This window comes from Prionailurus viverrinus, chromosome D1 (assembly GCF_022837055.1).
Source record: "Prionailurus viverrinus isolate Anna chromosome D1, UM_Priviv_1.0, whole genome shotgun sequence".
Classification (NCBI taxonomy): domain Eukaryota; kingdom Metazoa; phylum Chordata; class Mammalia; order Carnivora; family Felidae; genus Prionailurus; species Prionailurus viverrinus.
This window is the reverse complement of record NC_062570.1, coordinates 101,398,291-101,419,118: the sequence shown is the minus strand read 5'-3', so window position 1 is coordinate 101,419,118 and position 20,828 is coordinate 101,398,291. Positions and strand designations below refer to the sequence as shown.

General features: G+C 36.4%; 2 protein-coding genes across 2 annotated transcripts; both read left to right on the top strand.

Annotated features, from left to right (window-relative positions):
* Positions 1-6,036: 6,036 nt before the first annotated feature.
* On the top strand, positions 6,037-6,993 carry LOC125177174 (olfactory receptor 10AG1-like). The gene has a single exon (XM_047879268.1). It carries the CDS (start codon positions 6,052-6,054, stop codon positions 6,991-6,993), a length of 942 nt encoding a protein of 313 aa, XP_047735224.1. The 5' UTR covers positions 6,037-6,051.
* A 7,842-nt stretch (positions 6,994-14,835) lies between these two features.
* Positions 14,836-15,804, top strand: LOC125146555 (olfactory receptor 10AG1-like). The gene has a single exon (XM_047823263.1). It carries the CDS (start codon positions 14,854-14,856, stop codon positions 15,802-15,804), a length of 951 nt encoding a protein of 316 aa, XP_047679219.1. The 5' UTR covers positions 14,836-14,853.
* The last annotated feature ends 5,024 nt before the right edge of the window (positions 15,805-20,828 follow it).

Below are 20,828 nucleotides of genomic sequence, written 5' to 3'. Positions count from 1 at the left end.
CATCGAATCAGTTATCAAAAATCCCCCCAAAAATAAGAGTCCTGGGCCAGATGGCTTCCCAGGGGAATTCTACCAGTCATTTAAAGCAGAGTTAATATCTATTCTTCTCGAGCTGTTCCAAAAAATAGAAATGGGAGGAAAGCTTCTGGACTCATTCTATAAAGCCAGCATTATCTTGATTCCCAAACCAGACAGAGACCCCTCTAAAAAGGAAAACTACAGGCAAATACCCCCAATGAATAGGAATGCAAAACTTTTCAACTACATAATATCAAATTGAATTCTATAGTATATTAAAAGAATTATTCACCATGATTGAGTGGGATTCATTCCTCAGTCAACACTTCTATAAATAGAAAACCAAGCCACGTATAATTTCAAATGCTGAAATCAAATAAATAATTTCCATTCCTGTTTAAGATGTGATGGGTTACAGCAGGCCAGTCTTGTTGCCAGCCCTGGAAAAAAAAATGGATACATTATAAAATTCGTATTTTAGATGCATCGTAGAGTTGTGAGAGAAAAAACTAGAGGAAAATATCAAAATTAAGTCTCCTTAAACAGAGGATAAATAATAACTCAGAGAATTATTCACACTTAGGTGGCTTACAGTCTTTTGCAAGTACACAATTGTTGCAATATCATGCTATTGTGTAACTCTATGTATACATATATTGTTGATTGATACAAAAAAGAAACACAGTCATGTCGTGGGTCCATGGTGCCCATTTCCTCTCCATAGATCAATGCAGAGGGAGATGTCTCTAATTTTTTAAACTAAATCATTATTTAAATTAATTTTTTTCATAAATGAATATATATCCTTGTTTAAGGCATGGTTTTTTTCCTTTCTTTATTACTTCATCTGTTTAGTATAGTTTTCTAATTATATTTTGGACTTTTTTATTGATATTTAAGAACAAAACAAGAGAACTTCATTTGAGACATCATGTGTAATTATTTTTCTCATTGTATAAATTCTATCTGACTTTACTTTGGGCTCTTGTTTCTTTTATCATGCAGAATTATTTATTTTGATAGAGTATTTTTGTCTATTTTTGTGTCCTGCATTTTAAAGTTTGAGTCGTGAACTTTCCATTACTCCAAAACATAGGACCTTCTTCTCAGAATGCTCACCTCACCTCACTTTCTTAAGTACTTGAACCTGGGATAGCATTGGGAGTTTTCCTGCTGTAATGCGCTTTTGACAAAAGTTAAACTTTTTTTTTTCCTCTATGGCTGCCCAACTGTTCCAAGAGCATTTATATGTCCATATTTGGCCAATTTGGTAGACTATCTTTACTGAAAGACAAATTATCATTTGCATTTGAGTATTTTTTTTCCTCAAGATTCTACTTAATGGCATCAGATCTCTACCCATGCCTAGTACTCCTTACTGATGATGAGGCTTTGAAGTCCTCAGCAGACGCTTCTTGGATGCATATTCTCAGAAACTCCAGCCTGGACCACCTTTCACTCCCTTGTGAGCTCTGTCACATCTGGCTCCCCTATACATTCTCTTCCATGACCTTGGGCACCTCCTCCTGATATATTGTAATTATCTTTCTTAATCACTCCCTGTTATCACATTGCTGTAGGAGTTTCTTATCTCAGAAATATTTTTTCTTCCTAATCATCAACCCCTAGTAATCACTATTTGCTAAATAACAGGAACCAATATCCTCTTTTTGACATAAGAAATTCATCCCAAGCCAAGATTCTTAAACAGTCCTTTGGGGATGGGGGAATGCCTTTCCCAAAATTGAAGCTTAGAATTCACAGACCATTTGCTCAGAGTCTTTCCCATTATCTCAGCTGAACTTATTTCAGATTCTCATTTGATCCTAAGTAAAGCTTGAAAATATTCACACTTTGAAAATGTAACATGAAACTGGGAAAAGACAGTGAGGGATATGCTGCAAAAGAAACAGTTCCCCCAGTTCAGATTAACCTTGGGCTAAAATTTTAATTTTTGAACCATGTGTCATGCATTCAACTGCTAAATCTCAGGTTGCAAAAGTGGCCATGAAGAAGCCAATAGTATAGTAGTTTTGTATGTAATTATAACACTTGTCATCAGAACACTTAATACAATGGTCACATAGGCCAGCCTCTAAGTAGTGACCAAGGAACTTATTCTACAGGAGAACACAAGATAAACAGTTCAAGATCTCAATCTAACAGGAACAGAGGCTCCATACAGAGCATTTATAATAGATCAAGTGAGAATTGGATATGTGTCGATTTTGGGTGGTCTCAGGTGTAATGCTCAGCACCCTGTTCATGTCTAAGAAATCAGATGTGCTATGCACATTATTCCAAGGAGCTGTTGAAAAGAAGGTATTCTGGGTAGACTAAGAGCTTTGTGGAAAAAAATAAATATAACAAATCAGAGAGTGCCAAAGTGATGCTTCTAATTAGAAATGTAAGTTTTCCAGGTGGAAGAGATCCCTGGGGTAGAGATAACTACTTTTATTTAAAGAGAGTTTGTATTTAGAAAGCACAGAATATTATAAAGGTGGCTTGAGTATCTTTGATGAAACAAGTGATTTTCAACCACAACAATCGAGTTGAATCATTAAACCCTCTACAGTGAGAAAAGTCAACATCCCAAATAAAAAAGGTAAATGTAAACTAATTTATACTGATATTAGGCTTTAGAACCTACTTTTAAACATAAAATTAGTATTAAAGTAGCAAATATGTCATTTTATTAGAGTGATTATTTTATATTTCTGATTCTATTAAATAAAATTTACAATGAAATGATGATAATAAATAATGGTATTCAGTCACTTTGACGTATTGAAAACTGTAATAATTGAAGTATTTTTCTAGGTATAGATAATATTATAGGAAAATTCATTTTGAGCAAACACATTGAACAAATAATTGTCACATTTACATATTCAACCTGATATTGTAATCATAAATGTGAAGCAAAACAAACTATGAAACAATGTTATAACCACTGGGGAATCCAAAGAACATTTATTTTAAGGAAAAAATGATAAAATTAAGAATTAGTAAAATAATGAAAAAGAGTTTTAAATTCAATATTGTTTTTTAATTAATTTAAGGTTTAAGTAGCTAATTTATATCAAATACACAAATATAGCTGAGACTTGGTTGGCTCCCAATATTTAAATGACCTAGAATATTGTTATACATTTCCTTAATCATTTGGAGTTTTTCAGAGAGTAGAGGCTTGGATTTAAATAAAACCATATAACTACATTAAGTTGTATTTTCCCTTTATCAATAATAATGTAAACGTTTACAAGAAAGGAAGTATATAATTTTATGAGAACACCCAGCAGAGCAAATCTCTGCTCTTTCTACCTTGTTCCACTCTTGAGAAATACATACACAAATCTTACTTTTTCATGTTATGCATAGATGATATCATCACCAAAATGTTGGGTTTGAACAATTAGAAAGTATATTTTACTTAGCACGGAAAGTAATTTTATTCTAATAAGAATCATGGGAAAAAAAGAATCATGAAATAATTTATATTAAATATGTGCCATTTGTAAAAAGTGACACATGAAGATTGGACTTTTGTGTATTAATCTGTTTCTCCCCTTTAAGAGTAATAACTTTATTTGAAACATGTTTGCTGCCTTATTTAATTTCAGAATCAAATACTAAGCACCATCATAGGTATACAAGCATTTTATAAGATTTATATTGATCCTAACTGGGAAAATAGTCACAGTCCTTACTTCTCAAGTCAAGAGTATTAATGAAAGAAAATGCATATGAAAGATATTTAGCCAAATTGTGATGCTTTTGGTTGAATGCTGATATGCACTCTTGACATTAGGTTCACAGAGCAGAGATAATAATGTAAACATAAATATTGGCAGAGAATTCATGGAGAATTCACACCTTAAGTGCGTGACATTTTTATTAAATTCTGTTGATTGCTTTAAGATCTCATTCCATTTCCGCATTAGTCATGTGATACATAGAGAAAGTAAATTAGAGAATTTTTTACATGCCACATTAAACAGAGAGTACAATTTAGAAGAATAAATTTTAATTTTCTTTTTTTTTTTAACTTTTTTTAACGTTTATTCATGTTTGAGAGACAGAGACAGAGCATGATTCGGACAGGGGCGGAGACAGAGGGAGACACAGAATCTGAAGCAAGCTCCCGGCCCTGAGCTGTCAGCCCTATGGTGGGGCTCAAACCCACAAACTGTGAGATCGCGACCTGAGTCGAAGACGGAGTCAATTGACTGAGCCACCCAGGCATCCCATAGAAGAAATAATCCAGTGTTTAGTAACAGTAATAACTGCAGCCTTTAAAGACACTTTTACGAGCTCCAGAACTTCAAGTTGTTTGACAGATATGAGATCAATTAATTAATATAAAAATCCTAAGTGTTGGTGCGGTATTTAGCCAATCACAGAGTTGACTGAACCACAGCGCAAGGAGATTAAGCATCTCTCATGAGGTCACATGGCTCGCAGGTGGTGGAGCCATAATTTAAATCTGGCCCATCTTGGCAGGACTGTATTTTTTATCCATGACACTATATTATGCTGTGTTTGGTGGACAAAGTCTAGACCCACCGGAATGGAGAGGCGAAAGGCATGGCTCGGACCCATCTTGAGCCAAGAAGTTCCAAGGGTGCAATATCGAAGGAGGCATTTACTTTCTGGATTATGCAACACAGAATCATCCCTGAGAGTGAGTGAATGCCTCTTAAATTTTGTACCTGAGGAGTCTCACTCACCTTACCTTAGTAGTCCTGACCCTGATGAAAGGAAAGAATGAAAACATAGCAGCGATCACCCACAAGTAACTCAATAATTCTAATGAATACCATTTCTCTAAACAACGTGGTACAGTCCTGGGGACTAAAGACTTAAGAACATAATATCATATCCATAGCATTTTCATGATTACAGTTATAAAACCGTAACTAATAAATAAACCAAATAAAATTGTTAGGTAATTTTACCAATATTATCTCATTTAATTATGGCAAATAAGGAAGCAAACCCTAAAAATTTTGAACAGTTGCTTAATGTCACACAGATAATAAATCATGCAGTCAGGATTCAAACGTAAGTCCAGTAAAAAAAAAAAAATAGGCAATAACTTGTAATCACAAAACCTATGTGCACATGATCAAATTATCAATCACTGGTAAGTCGCGATGTTCTTGCCTTCAAGAGAAGTGAGTTTAGAAACTGTTGCTTGAAGCGTTTTGTGAGGAACAATAGAGACAGTGGAAATACAAGTAGCACACAGAATCGTTTCTCCCCCTGCCCACTCACATACCCATAGGTAATGAACACACTTCACGCCATCCCTACTTTCCCGGGGTTCACCGCTTGGCTGTTTCTCCATCTCTATCTACACTCCCAGGCAACTTTTCCCAAATAACCGCGCCCCCCCTCCGCCCCGCTCTCTCCACCTTGTTCCACTCTTAATGTTCCCCACTTAGTATCTTACCAAAAGGTATTTGTTGCATTCCCCTATGTGTGATAAAATATTCCTTTTTGGGGGTAATTCGCCTAATAATGTGAACTGTATAATAAGAAAATGTATGATCAGGATCAACAAGTATTGTAGGGTAACGACAGTGTTCAAGCAGGCCGTTGAAAATGTAGAGGAAGACAAAGTCTGATAGAGTACTATTGAATGGTGGTGGAGAATAATCATAGAGAACAATAGGACTGTCAAGGAATGAAATGAAAAGTGGGACCAAATGGCAAAGCTGGAGATCTGTCTTCAGTGATTGCCAATTTTTCCACTGTCTGTGCTGAGTAGGGCATAGTTTGGTTTATCCTGGGCTGTATTCAGAAAGTGTATGGAAGAATCTTCAAGGACATTTGAAGGGAGTGTATACAGTGATAATCCATAGGATCTAAACTGAGACAGTGAGAAATACACAAATAGTAACATTATTAAATTAGAAACAATTACAATGGTTAAGAAAATCAATATAGATATCCTAATGCAATTTAGAAAACAGGTATTGATCTCTTAAGGTAAACTAAAAGTAGAAGCTAAATTTGCCCCTTTTGCAGATGCAACACAAAGAAAAACCACCAGAAGCAAACCTAACTGAACTGATAGAATTTGTTCTCTTGGACTTTGCTGATGTTCCCCATCTCCGGTGGCTTCTGTTTGGATTGTTCTCGGTCATCTATATCGCTATTGTGATGAGTAATGGCATCATATTTCTAATAACAAAATTGGATCCTGCACTTCAGACTCCTATGTACTATTTCCTTGGCAATTTTTCCTTTTTGGAAATCTGCTATGTGTCAGTTACTCTCCCCAGAATGCTTATGAACCTTTGGACCCAGAGAAGAACAATTTCATTAGTTGCCTGTGCCACACAGATGTGCTGTATTCTTGTGTTGGGAGCCACGGAGTGTTTCCTGCTGACAGTGATGGCCTATGACCGCTACGTGGCCATCTGTAACCCTCTGCACTACCCTCTAGTCATGAACCATAAGATCTGTATCCAGCTGGTGGCTGGCTCCTGGATCAGTGGAATTCCAGTCCAGATAGGGCAAACGTTCCAGATTTTCTCTCTGTCCTTTTGTGGCTCCAATTTAATTGACCACTTCTTCTGTGACATCCCCCCAATCCTCAAGCTTGCTTGTGGGGACACATTTGTGAGTGAAATGTTGATCTACATAGCTGCTGTGTTGATTGTCACCATTCCCTTTCTGTTGATACTTATCTCCTATAGCAAAATCATCTCCACAGTCCTTCAATTGCCATCAGCCACAAGTCGGGCCAAAGCCTTCTCCACCTGTTCTTCTCATCTTATTGTTGTGGCGTTGTTCTTTGGATCAGCCGTTATCACTTACTTAAGACCCAAACACAGTCACTCAGCAGGAATTGACAAAGTACTTTCTCTTTTCTACACAATTGTGACTCCCATGTTTAATCCCATGATATACAGTCTAAGGAACAAGGATGTCATCATGGCATTGAGAAGATTGCTATATAAGTAGTTCACTTCATTAAAAATGTTATACTTATAGGGATTCATTTCTTATATATTGGTACTGAAATTTCAACAGATATTTATATCAAACTGTAATATTTGTCTATACGGTGGTAGCTTTTTTCCAAATTAAAAATTACTTGTAATGTGTAATGCATCAAGTCATAATGTATGTATGTGTTATCAAATAAAAAATCATTCTATTGGTAATTTTATAGTTTTATTGTGTTTTATTTTCCTCTCTCAGTAAGAACTCTTGACAAAGATTGATATCATAGACTTAACTGTAATATAGACACAGTTATATCACTTATTGTTATCATTTATATAGAATTATAACAGTCATTTTAAGAACCAGGTTGACAATGAACATTAATATATATAGAGAGAGAGAGGGAGAGAGAGAGAGAGAGAGAGAGCAACGACTCTACAAGAAATAATTTCTTAAGGAAAAAGAGCACCTTTCACTGAAAATATAGTTTTATAAATGATTTTGGTGCACTAATACCAGTCAATAGTAAGCATGATACATACTAATATCAGATTAAATATATGTATATAGTATAGTCCTATGATTTGACAAAAGTGAATATTATTAAAATGTTTGCTTCTAATTAAAAGAGGGGAGAAAGTCATAAGAATGTATTTTTAATATACTTTTCTAGAGATGATAGTGTGATGCAAAAATTAGGGAAATGGAAATAAAGTTTCACAAAATATATGTACTATAAAAACACAGACATTGCACATATAACTAGTATGCCACATACACACAGACCCTGCAAATGATCAATAAAAATATTATAACCAGTGTCAACTGTGGATATCTCAGAGAAAAATATTCTATCATTTTCTCCTTCGTTTTACTGACAGTTACAGTTTATTGCAATAAGTTTGTGTTGTTTGTGTAATCATGAAAATTGCATATGTATTCATAAATATGTATTTATTGTGTATCAAGATAATCATTATGATCAGTTGCTTGTGTTGTTTCTCTGTTTGTACTTATACAAATAACTTTATTGATTTTCAATATTTATGCCTATCTAATAAATCCTTTGTAAATGTAGGCAACGGATCTCTAAAGAACCATTACCTGTCAGAAATGCTTCCTTCTGATTAAAAACTATGTGATGAAACTTGCACCTTCTTAGCCCATAAGTCAAAAAGTCTGTTCTACTCACTTGCATATGAACATATCAAAACTATAAAAATATAATAGAAATGAAATGGAAATTTAAAAAAATAGAAACACAGTATCAACAATAAAAAATAATCCCAGGAAAATTTCCAAGCAGAAATCAGATAATTCCTGAAGCTTTTATACACAGAATGGAATGAGACAGCCATAAAAAATTCCCTTCATTTTCATTGTCCCTCCTGCCTAAAGAGAAAAAAAAGTTGAGATAGAAGGGATAACTAACAAGAGGAAAAACATGTAAACCTGTTAACATGCCTAATAGATGTCAACTCATCTAACTTTTATAGAATGGGAAATAAGAGATATGTTCTTGGAGCACCGTGATTATTTTTAGCTAGAAAATGATGTTCTAGGGGCACCTGGGTGGCTCAGTCGGTTGAGCCTCCGACTTCGGCTCAGGTCATGATCTCCCAGTTCATGGGTTCAAGCCCCACGTCGGGCTCTGTGCTGACAGCTCAGAGCCTCGAGCCTGCTTCGGATTCTGTGTCTCCCACTCTCTCTCTACCCCTCCCCTGCTTGCACTCTCAAAAATAAACAAACATTTAAAAAAATTTTTTTAAAGAAGAATTTGTGAGGGATTGGTATTATTATTATCATTACTACTACTATTATTATTATTTTATTTTATTTTTTTAATTTGGTAGAGTTCACCAGTGAAGCCATCTGGTCTCTAGCTTTTTGTGCATGTAGTGGTATTCAAACTGCTAATCCAGTTACTTTAATCATTATAGGTCTGTTTAAATGTTACATTTTATTTTGTGTGTCACCTGGGGTGTTAACTCTTTCTAGAAAGGCTTCCCTCTGTCTCGTCTGCGTCTAATTGGTTGCTATAAGTAGTTCATATCGTCCGTTGTAATTATTTTCCTTTCTTTAGGATTCGTCATATGAGCACAAAAAATACAGTTTTTAATTATTGTCTTTAACTTTTTTTTTTAGTTTATTTATTTATTTGGAGAGAGACAGAGACAGTGGGAGCAGGGGAGGGGTACAGAGAGAGAAAGAGAGAGGGAGAATCCCAAGCAGACTCCACGCTGTCCGCACGGAGCCCAACGCGGGCCTGGATCTTACAAAACCTGAGCAGAAACCAAGAGTTGATTACTTAACCCACTGAGCCACTCAGGAACCCCTAATTATTGTTTTTAACCTGTTGTCTTAAATATTTGTCCCTAAAATATTTGAAAAGGAAGATAGAAAAAAATATATAAATTTGTACTATGTTATACAGTTATCTATGCAATCACTCTACTAGGGCATCTGTTAGATTTTTGCGAATTTGTGTCACTCTATGGAAATCTGTGCCATTGATTTTTGACAAAAATGCAAATGATTTTCAGCGGAAAAAAAATGTTTGTTTTAACAACACTGGAACAGTTGAACAAACATCTAAAGTACTCGCACCTCAAGTTCATACCTTCTACAATCATTTATTCAAAATGGATCATAGACTTAAATGTAGAATGCTAAACTATATAATTATTATAATAAAATATAAGATAAAATCTTTGCGATCTGGGGTTAAGCAAGAGATCTTAAATATGTCATAAAAAAAAACCAGAACCCATTAAAAAAAAAGTTTGTAAATCAGACTTCTCTGAGATTGACATGTCCAGAGAACTAAAACACAAGCCAAAGATGGAAAGATTTGCACATCATACTTCCAAAAAGAAAAAAAAAAGGATTGAGAATATACAAAGACCTCCCAAAACTCAATAGTAAGACAAGAAACAGCCTAATTAACAAATGTGCAAAAATTTGAATATTTTTCAAATTTGAATATATCCCTTTTGCTAAAAGGGATATACAGAACTCAAATAATTATGCAAAAGGTGCTCACCATCCTTAGCCACTATTAAAATGCATCCTAGGGGTGCCTGCTCTCTCTCCCTCTCTCTCTCTCCCTCTCTCAAAAGTAAAATGAAATTAGATTAAAATTAAAATGCAAGCTAAAACCACAATAAGATTATGCTACACATATATATTTTAATGGCTAGAATTGAAATAAAAATATAACTCAAAATTGGTGAATAAATATATAATCCTTGAAAATACGAGCTTTTATTTTCTTGATGTTTCTTTATTTTTGAGAGAGAGAGAACATGAGTGGGAGAGGGACAGAGAGAGAGAGGGAGGCACAGAATCTGAAGCAGGTTCCAGATTTTGAGCTGTTAGCAAAGAGCCTGACACAGGGCTCGAACCCACAAACCATGAAATCATGACCTGAGCCACAGTCAGAAACTTAAAAAAACTGAGCCATCCAGGAGCCCCAGATAAGAGCTTTTCAATGCACAGGACTTGATGTTTCCAAAATCTGTTATCCATCCCTCTATTCATTAATATTCATAAACATATGAATCTACTGCTTCCTTTAGGTGGACCTAATACTCCTTCCAATGTATTTTGTGAATGTGTGTCTATATGTGTTTGTTTGTAGCGGGTGTTATAAAACTTTTTCTCTTGTTTTATAATTACTGCACTGAGAGGAGCCACAATGAAGATATCCTTGGCTGAGAACCGGATGCCGCAACTCAGCATTTTAGGTTTTGACAATGGAGGGGAGTTAATGATAGTTAGTCTTAGCTCGTCCCATGGCAGTACCTAGAGAAATATTTTCTAGCTTCTCTTCCAGTTTGGAGAAGGGGTGTCTCATGACTAAATTTGACATAAGGGATTATGCCTGGAAATTCTGCACGGAGTTTTCAGTTTGCAAGTCTAAAAAGGAGTGAGTGCTTACCTCCAGCCCCCTGCCCACCTTCTGCAGTGTGGGAGGAGGTGATGCGCCTACTTAGCTAACTTGAACATGGAGATGGGAGATTCACGCTGCAGGTGACATAATGGTCCCCACAGCCCTTGACTTCTTACTTTTGAATTTATTTTTATTTTTTTAAGTTTATTATTTATTTTGAGAGAGAGAGAGGCAGAGAGAGACAGAGAATTCCAAGCAGGCTCTACACTGAGAGCTTAAGGGCTTGAACTCACAAACCATGAGATCATGACCTGATCTGAAGTCGGACGCTTAACTGTGTGAGCCACCCAGGCGCCCCTTAAGCTTGCATCTTTATTAGAACATCTTAGTTTATAAGCAATATGTAATTTACTTTGTGTAATTTAATAAGTATAATTTATAATTTAATAATTTAATATTACATATTTAAATAAAATTATATTCATATAAATAAATATTTAAATGAATAAAAAGATTTAAATATTTATATAAATAAACATTTAAATATAAATATTTATATATTTATATAAATAATACTTGAATACAATTATTAAATATTAACAATTTAATAATCTATGTAAATTTCTGATTGTACAATGCTTATATTTCTTAATGATGACAAAAAAAGTAAGAGACATAGAGAATTTAAAGAAAGAGTAATGTGGCCAGATATGCTTCTGGTTATTGTACCAAATTCCTGAGTGGCAGGCAGAATGGTTTAGTTCAATTAGAAAGTGACACGGGAAAGGAACTGATCCCAAGGGCAAAGAATGAGTCCTCCTTAAAGAGCACAAGGTGTTGTGACAGTAGACATATTTTAGCAAGTGGTTGACTTCGGTTTCAGATAAAAGTAAATTACCTGCCAAAACTACCGTTCTCATTCTCTCTCTTTTTCAGTCAATAAAGGTAAGCATTATATTTAACCTCAATCCAAACAGGTAAGCATGAATTTTTGTCTGATACTAAGTTCAGTTTTACTAACAATTGTATTTTCGGGGCATCAGCAAACACTGATTTAAGAAAATTTAAAAAGGAATCTGTTTTTGTTATTGCTACTGTGGTTTAATTACAAAACATTGATTCAGATAGTCTGTTTGCTTTTCTGACTTTCATTATTGTACGTTTTATTTTATTTTTGGGACAGAGAGAGACAGAGCATGAACGGGGGAGGGGCAGAGAGAGAGGGAGACACAGAATCAGAAACAGGCTCCAGGCTCCGAGCCATCAGCCCAGAGCCTGACGCAGGGCTCGAACTCACGGACCGCGAGATCGTGACCTGGATGAAGTCAGACGCTTAACCGACTGCGCCACCCAGGCGCCCCATTCATTATTGTAATAGAAAGGAAAATGCAAAGTGCTTTGTAACATAATGGATAAATATACCAGAGATTATTGACATTCTATTATCATCAACATAATCATCACTGTTACCATCTTGGATGCCAACATGTAAAACTACTGTGTGTTAAGCATGTATCTAAGTAGTTTGAATGCATTAAACCTGGAAATCATATCCCCTGAAAATTTAATTATACATAACTAAGGAACGAGATAGTGAATGGACCTTATGGAAATGGGTTTGCATCCTACTAATACCAAAGGTATTCTTTGCTTGTTAAGAGTTAGGTTCCATGATAAATGAATCTGAAGATGCTACAGAGATATTGGCATGTTTTCACTTTTATCTTTAGAGACTTCTAAAGGAAAAAGCCTTCTGAATTGCATTCACCAAATTCTGATTGTTTATTTCTTACCTCCCATTTGATTTTATAAACTTGTTCTGCATATAAGCATTACGTACATTGTAATGATAGTTGTAATTGATATCACGAGCTCTCTATTAAAAAAAAAAAAGAGTCATTATTTTAGTGGGAAGACCAGAGAAAGAAACAGAAAACGTCTGAATTAAAAACAAAGTTGGCTAGGGGGCACCTGGGTGGCTCAGTTGGTTCAGTGTCCAACCTTGGCTCAGGTCATGATCTCATGATTCGTGGGTTCAAGCCCCATGTCAGGCTCTGTGCTGACAGCTCAGAGCCTGGAGCCTGCTTCCGATTCTGTGTCTTCCTCTCTCTCTTTCTCTGCCCCTCCCCTGCTTATTCATTCAACAAACAATTTAAATAACTGTTCAAATACTGGATTGGATTTTATGTTGACTGAAACAGGTGAATAAAATATGATTTGTGGTTAAAGGTGTGTATGATGGCATGGTGAAAACACACACATACACACACACACACACACAAACACACCCTGGCTGTGTCATCTTGTATGCCACCTAACAGCTACTAATTTCTGACCATCTTACAGACTCACCTATAGCGTTTTTACATTCCTTGGAACCAAATTTACATTGGGAGAATTGTATAATAGCAGGGCAAGGTCTACACGCCTTTATCACTTTAAATATGTAGTTTGGAATATTGTAGATTGTAAAAGAAATTATCATTTAATTTTCCTTTTCTCAGCCACAGAAAATCCTCAGTATTGTCAGGTTTTGCATGGACTATTGTTCCTGCCCCATTTCTGCCTACATTTTTGTACTGACATTTTGACTATTGTCCATATTCAATACCTTTAGAGTATGGTTATAGGTGTGTATTTTCCTTGCAACGAGTTAGTCTCTATTGGCTTTCAAATTAGTTAACTCATTATATGCAAGTTATCTAGGACAGATTGAAAACAAGGAAACAATTTGCTATTTCTACAAGACTGAATGAAAAGAGTATAATTCACACACACACACACACACACACACACACACACACCCCACAGAAAACATGCGTAATCTATATATACCAGGAGGGAGAGAGGCAGGGGAAGTCTGCATTTTGGGTAAGAACCCATGCTTACACCGGAGAGGCTATTCCAAAGAAACAACCAATTTGACTCCTTTGTAATTTATTCAAGAAGTTAGTAAATCACATTTTTGGGAAAAAATATACTATGCATTTCATAGAAAAATGTATAGAATATCAAAAGAAGCTTATAATCTAGTTATACAAATGACAAAATTACATAATAAAGATGAGCAACTCACCCCAATACACTCATGTGCATGAACACAGACACATATGTGTGCAAGGAAAAGACAGGATGGGTTAAATGGAATCAGCAGAATAATTGCAATTATTGAGGATATGGGTAATTTAGAGAGATCTCAGAGATGAGTTTGATCAATATTTCTTTTATATGGGAAATGTGTGAGGGGTATACATTGTAATTGGGATTGCTTTTTTGAACAAAAATGCCTCTGAGTATTTCTGAACACATAGACCATTTTAGACCTCCTTTTCTCTCCACTGCAAAATATGAAAAAAATACGACTGCTTATTTCGTGGATCTTACACCGAAACACACATTTTTAAAGATTAAATAACACCCCATAATATTTAGCGGTCAGCTCATCAATTTTGTCTTATAGTAAAACAGCTGAAATATGCAGAATGTCAAAGTTAAACCCACAAAAACCCACTACTTTGAAAAATGAACTACATTCGTTCATAAAACCTATTCAGGTGACTTACAAGATATTGACTTGTGAAGTGAAATTAATTTTGAAATTGATATTCACAGAAAACAGATTTGGGAGGAAAACACAATAGAGTGAAAGCATGAAATCATTGTCAGGATTGAAGATAAATTCAGATTTTGCAATTTCGAATGTTCAGATGGAGAGCAAAATTACAATGACATATCTTCAGAAACAAAAAAAAATGATAATTCATAGCAGAAAAAAAGACTAGGGGGATTTTTCTTCTTACAAATACATTTAATAATAATGAAAAATACACCTCACCACACTTTTAGAGCGCTGGAAGTTATAGATTTGTTTTAATAGGTAACTGGGAAACTTGGGAAGCATGCCATCCTCTTTATGTATCAGAAGAAAACAAGAGCCAAAGGAATCAGAGTGACCTGTACTTCTGATTAAATCATTCCCACAGATGAAATGTGAAGAGGTGAAAGCAGATGATAATACTTCCACCATAAAGCAATTTGTGCTCTTGGGATTTTCTGACCTTCCAAACCTCCAACGGTTACTATTTGGAGTGTTCTCCACCATTTACGTCATTATCTTAATTGGAAATAGCCTCGTAATAACAATAACCGGCCTTGACAAGGAACTACAGAAACCCATGTATTTTTTCCTGGCGCATCTTTCCTCGTTGGAAATCTGTTACGTGTCCGTCACTCTCCCTAGGATTCTGGTGAACCTTTGGACTCAGGATAGAAGCATTTCTATGCTGGGCTGTGCCTCCCAGATGTGCTTCTTCCTCGCGTTGGGAGCCACTGAGTGTTTCCTCCTGACAGTAATGGCCTATGACCGCTACGTGGCCATTTGTAACCCTCTGCACTACCCTCTAGTCATGAACCAGAAGATGTGTATCCAACTGGCTGTTGGCTCCTGGATCGGTGGAGTCCCAGTCCAGATAGGACAAACATGTCAGATTTTCTCTCTGCATTTCTGTAATTCTAACCAAATCAACCACTTCTTCTGCGACATACCCCCCATCCTACGGCTAGCCTGTGGGGACCTCTTTGTACATGAGATATCAGTCTATGTAGTAGCTATGTTGTTTGTCACACTTCCTTTTGTGTTGATACTTGTCTCTTACAGCAAAATCATTTCCACCATTCTCAAGTTGCCAACCGCCAGGGGACGGGCCAAAGCTTTTTCCACCTGTTCTTCCCACCTGCTGGTCGTGTTTTTATTCTTTGGATCTGCTACCATTACCTACTTAAGGCCCAAGTCCAATCACTCTGCAGGAACTGACAGACTGCTCTCTCTTTTCTATACCACAGTGACGCCAATGTTTAATCCCCTGATATACAGTCTTAGGAACAAGGATGTGACTGCAGCCCTGAGAAAACTATTACTTAAAAAAATGGCATGATGAGTTTAGCTGTCCACGTTTTAGCCGCTCGCCACACGGGTATCAGGGAAACATTTCAAATCTCTACACTCCCTTTAAGGAATTAGCCACTTCCAGCTTATGATAGACTTCTAGATGCAATAAGTTGTATCCAGCCTACAATTTATTGTGCTTGGACACATACCAGGCAAATTAATCTGTCTTCAGTGCTCCAAGCCTAACGAGTAATCCCAACCCAGGAATAAAATAGTAATGTGCACCACAGATTTCATATGAAATTAGAACATAAATGAAATTCATATAAAATAGAACTCCATCTTTCAAGATTTTTCACTTGATTACGCTAAACAGTGTATGAGATTATTTACCTAAATATTTTCTTCAATCTTCACACTTGTATTTGTTAACATTCTTTGATCCTAGAGGTGCCTGGGTGGCTTAGTTGGTTATAAGTGCCCAACTCTTGATTTTGGTTCAGGTCGTAATCTCATGGCCATGAGCTCGAGCCCTGAGTCTGGCTCCGTGCTGAGAATGGAGCCTGCTTAAGAGTTTCTCTCTTTCTCTGCCCCTCTTCCACGTGCGTGCTCACCGTCTCTCTCTCTCTCTCTCTCCCTCTCTCTCTCTCTCTCTCACAAAAAAAAATAATAAAAGTTAAACAACAATAATGAAAAACTTTCTTTGATTCTATAGTCAGAGACTGGAAATGGCACATAAACAATAAATGTTGAATGAGTGAATCTACTAAGTGAATAGGTGAATTAATATGGTTGTGATATACCTCAGATTCTTGGCCAAATAAGAGATTTCAGAGCATCAGCGAACATTGAAAGCATATTTATTTAACCTACTATGCAGCAACGTGGAGTCACTACGATCATAATACCAAAAGAAAATCTTACATTCAGTTCACTTTCTTCCTAGTAACTTCCAGCCAGAAGTTATTGCACATATTTCTTAATGTATATTTACTTTTTAAGAGAGACAGAGTGCAAGTGGGGGAGGGGCAGAGAGAAAGGGAGACACAGAATCTGAAGCAGCTTCCAGGCCCCACCCTGTCAGCTCAGAGCCCAACTCGGGGCTTGAACCCATGAACCGTGAGATCATGACCTGAGCCAAATTCAGGTGCTTAACCAACTGAGCCATCCAGGCACCCCTGAACATATTTCTATGTTTAACTCAATAATTTTGGCCTCAAAGTAATTTGCTTTTAATTTTTTCATTTATTCTTTAATAGAACTCTGAACAGCTACTCCTATGCCAATTCATATTTTAAAAGTAAAGTATCTATGGGGTGCCTGGGTGGCTTAGTCTGTTGGTTCAGTCAGTTAAGAGTCCGACTTCGTCTCAGGTCATGACCTCACAGTTCATAAGTTCGGTTGAGCAACCAGCTTCAGCTCAGGTCATGATCTCGCAGTCTGTGAGTTCGAGCCCAGCGTTGGGCTCTGTGCGGACCACTCAGAGCCTGGACCCTGCTTCAGATTCTGTGTCTCCCTCTTTCTCTGCCTCTCCCCTGCTCTCTCTCTCTCTCTCCCTCTCTCTCTCAAAAATAAATACACGTTAAAAATTTTTAAAGAAAATAAAATATCCATGAGTTTGAAAGTGAAGGAATGTGTTACAGGTTATTTCAGATTTATGCAAAGTCTTTACAGTAGCATTTACCTTAGTGTGCCTATTCTTTTATGCCTTCCACCCTTTCTAAAATGTTGGAAATTTTTAAACCTTTGAACTGGTTTTATCAAGGAAAGGGATCACCTGTCAATAGAACCACGAATGCCTGTCTCCCAATCCCAGATCTCAAGCCAGTCACTGTCATGAAGAGATTATTGAGTGCATCTGTATCTGAGACTTCTGTTAGTAGTTCTTTGACAATTATTATGTTCAATAGTTTTAGCTGTAATTGTACATATACTTATAAAACAATATTAGCTCCCGTTCTTTATTTTTTAATGTGTTTATTTATTTTTGAGAGAGAGAGCATGAGTAGGGGAGGGGTAGGGGGGGCAGAGGATCCGAAGCAGGCTCTGTACTGATAGCAGTGAGTCCGATGCAGGGCTCAAACTTATGAACCATGAGATCATGACCTGAGCCAAGTAGGACATTCAACGGACACAGCCACCCAAGTACCCCTTGCCTCTTTTTTAGATGGCTATATTTTATGTCATTAACCTTTTACATCTTCTACAATCTAACATAATGTACTACCTTTATTTATTTAGGTATTTTATCCATGAAGTATATGTGTTTATATCCCTTCCCATTAATGTTTTATATACCAATTTTATATGGTTATGATAAAGCCCATGATGGTGATAATTATGGTGATGATAGTGATGATAAAGATATGAGTGGTGGTGTTTTCTGTTTCTGACATTTAGTAAAGCTCGAATCACAATATGATGGAAATAGTGTTATCCCAAGAGTTCAGACAACTAAATTTTAATCTTTGCTTTACCCATATCTTGAGCAATTCATTTAGCTACTTTTTCATTACATTAAAGAACAGCAATTCAACTGAGTATATCTTAAAGTTATTATTGGCTTTTGTCAGTAATTCATGAATTGGGTAGTATCCAATTCAACAGGTAGGAAGGAGCTCCAAAGAGGTATACAAGGCAAGGGGACTTTACAGGCAGGAAGAAGCAGGAACAAGGAAGTTATGCTAGGCAAAAATTGAATTGGTTACGGCAAAATTACTTTCCTTATAAGGCATGGAGGGATAGATCAGGCAGATTACCAAGCTTGATTACCTTGATTGAGTGGTTTTAGATTACATTTTTGGGAAAGCCAAAACTGGAGCTAAGTTTTCGTTTGGTGATGTGGGGCTTAACATAAGCGACTCTATTTTGGACCTGTTGTCTTTAACAATTCACAATTAATAAAATGGCAAAAACACACTATATTCTATGAACTCCCAGGATTATTATAAGGATCAATATATACCTGGCATGGAGAAGCATTTGGAAGAGTTTAAAGCACCAAAAATGGTAGTGCTGGCTGTTTTTCTCAGGGAAATCACTAGCTGTGTTGTATTTTATATTCAAATACATAGAGATAATCAATTCTACGGCTATTTTTGAGGGAATGGGATATTCCACAATATGAATTACCTAGGGAATAAAACCTATTTATTTACAAATTAGAATTATTTTCCTATTACTTTATTTATGCTCAGTTTTTAAAAATATGTTACTTAATTCCTTGCTCATCTAAACAAGGATTATGGAACAGAGCTAAATATACATTAACACTCAAATGAAATATAACATTTATATCATTATGAACTCAGTGTCAATTAAGAATTGTATGATTACGACTTCCTTAATACTTTTACAAAATTCCTTGAAACCTTTGTTTTTTCTATTTTTGTATCCCTTGCCTTCCCAATCTGTTAATTCACAATGAGACAGACTCTGGAAATTACTATGTGGATTCGTTTAATTATATATGATATCCTTTATGGCTAATATAATTGAGGCGGATTGAAATTTATGAGCCACAAACTATATTTAGTTTATAAAATTGATAATCTGACCTTACACATAATTCTCTGACTAACCCATGATTGTTAGTGAGGGATTCACACATTTTTTTGATATAAAGACCAAGAAATTATTCTCATGCACCTTCCTTTTTTTTCCTGATTTTTATATTATACCAGTCTTCTAGATAGTGCCATTTTCTGACTTCTGGCCACTCAACATATGGGGAATGCAGTATATAACTTGGCGCGCCATTTGCTAAAGATTTACATTGTTATGTCAAAATAGGTGTGTCAGTATATACATCATCAAGAATATGTATATTTAATGAGAAAGGAAACATGCACATTCCTGTCTAAACTTGTATTAGATGAGTGTTACTATTTGTAGAAGATTGCCTCTTCCCAAGGGCTATTTACACATTGTGACAACTTTGACATAATGTTCCTCTGAAGAAAACACTATTAAAAAATAAGCAGAGGGGCATCTGGGTGGCGCAGTCGGTTAAGCGTCCGACTTCAGCCAGGTCACGATCTCGGGGTCCGGGAGTTCGAGCCCCGTGTGGGGCTCTGGGCTGATGGCTCAGAGCCTGGAGCCTGTTTCCGATTCTGTGTCTCCCTTTCTCTCTGCCCCTCCCCTGTTCATGCTCTGTCTCTCTCTGTCCCAAAAATAAATAAACGTTGAAAAAAAATTAAAAAAAAAATAAGCAGAGAGACACCTGGATGGCTCAGTCAGTTAAGCAACTGACTCTTGGTTTCGGCTCAGATCATGGTCTCATGGTTCATGGGATTGAGCCCCACATCGGGCTCTGCGCTGACAATGCAAAGCCTGCTTGGTATTCTTGCTCCCACTCTCTCTGCCCCTTTCCCTCCTCTGCTCATGTGCGTGCGCACACACACACACACACACACACACACACACACGTTCTCTCTCTCTCTCTCTCTCTCTCTCTCTCTCTTTCTCTCTCTCAAAATAAAGAACTTTGTAAAATAAGAATAGTTACCTATAGGAATGTAGTAATTATATTTTACAAAAGCTTATGTTATCAAAGGATGGTATGACATATGAAAAATATGTGTCTTTACAGGATATATAAAAGATTTTAACATACTGCTTTCAGTCACAAAGTACTATGTGGCCTATTTTCTCTAGTGACTTCTAGAGGCTAAGCATACTACTTGGCTGGCCAATGGCCAGAAAGGAAACAAGTTCTTCAGTCCTGAAACCTCAGAGAACTGAATTCTGTTAATAGTCTAATAGAGCAAGGAAATGGAGTACTCACAAGAGCTCCAGAAAGAAGTGCAGCCCTGCCCATACCTTGATTTTTGCTCATTGAGACCCATGTAGCACCTACGATCCACGGAGCTCTAAGATAATAAGTGTGTATTATTAGGGGCACCCGGGTGGTTCAGTCAGTTAAGCATCTGACTTCATCTCAGGTCATGATCTCCAAGACCCACATCAGGCTCTCTGCTGGCCATGCAGAGACCACTTGGGATCCTCTTTCTTGATCTCTCTCAGCCCCTCCCCCACTGTGTTTTCTCTCAAAAATCAATAAGCATTAAA

What these genes read in the sequence shown, in the direction of transcription:
- LOC125177174 (XM_047879268.1), top strand. Translation starts at nt 6,052, where the DNA reads ATGCAACACAAAGAAAAACCACCAGAAGCAAACCTAACTGAACTGATA.
- LOC125146555 (XM_047823263.1), top strand. Translation starts at nt 14,854, where the DNA reads ATGAAATGTGAAGAGGTGAAAGCAGATGATAATACTTCCACCATAAAG.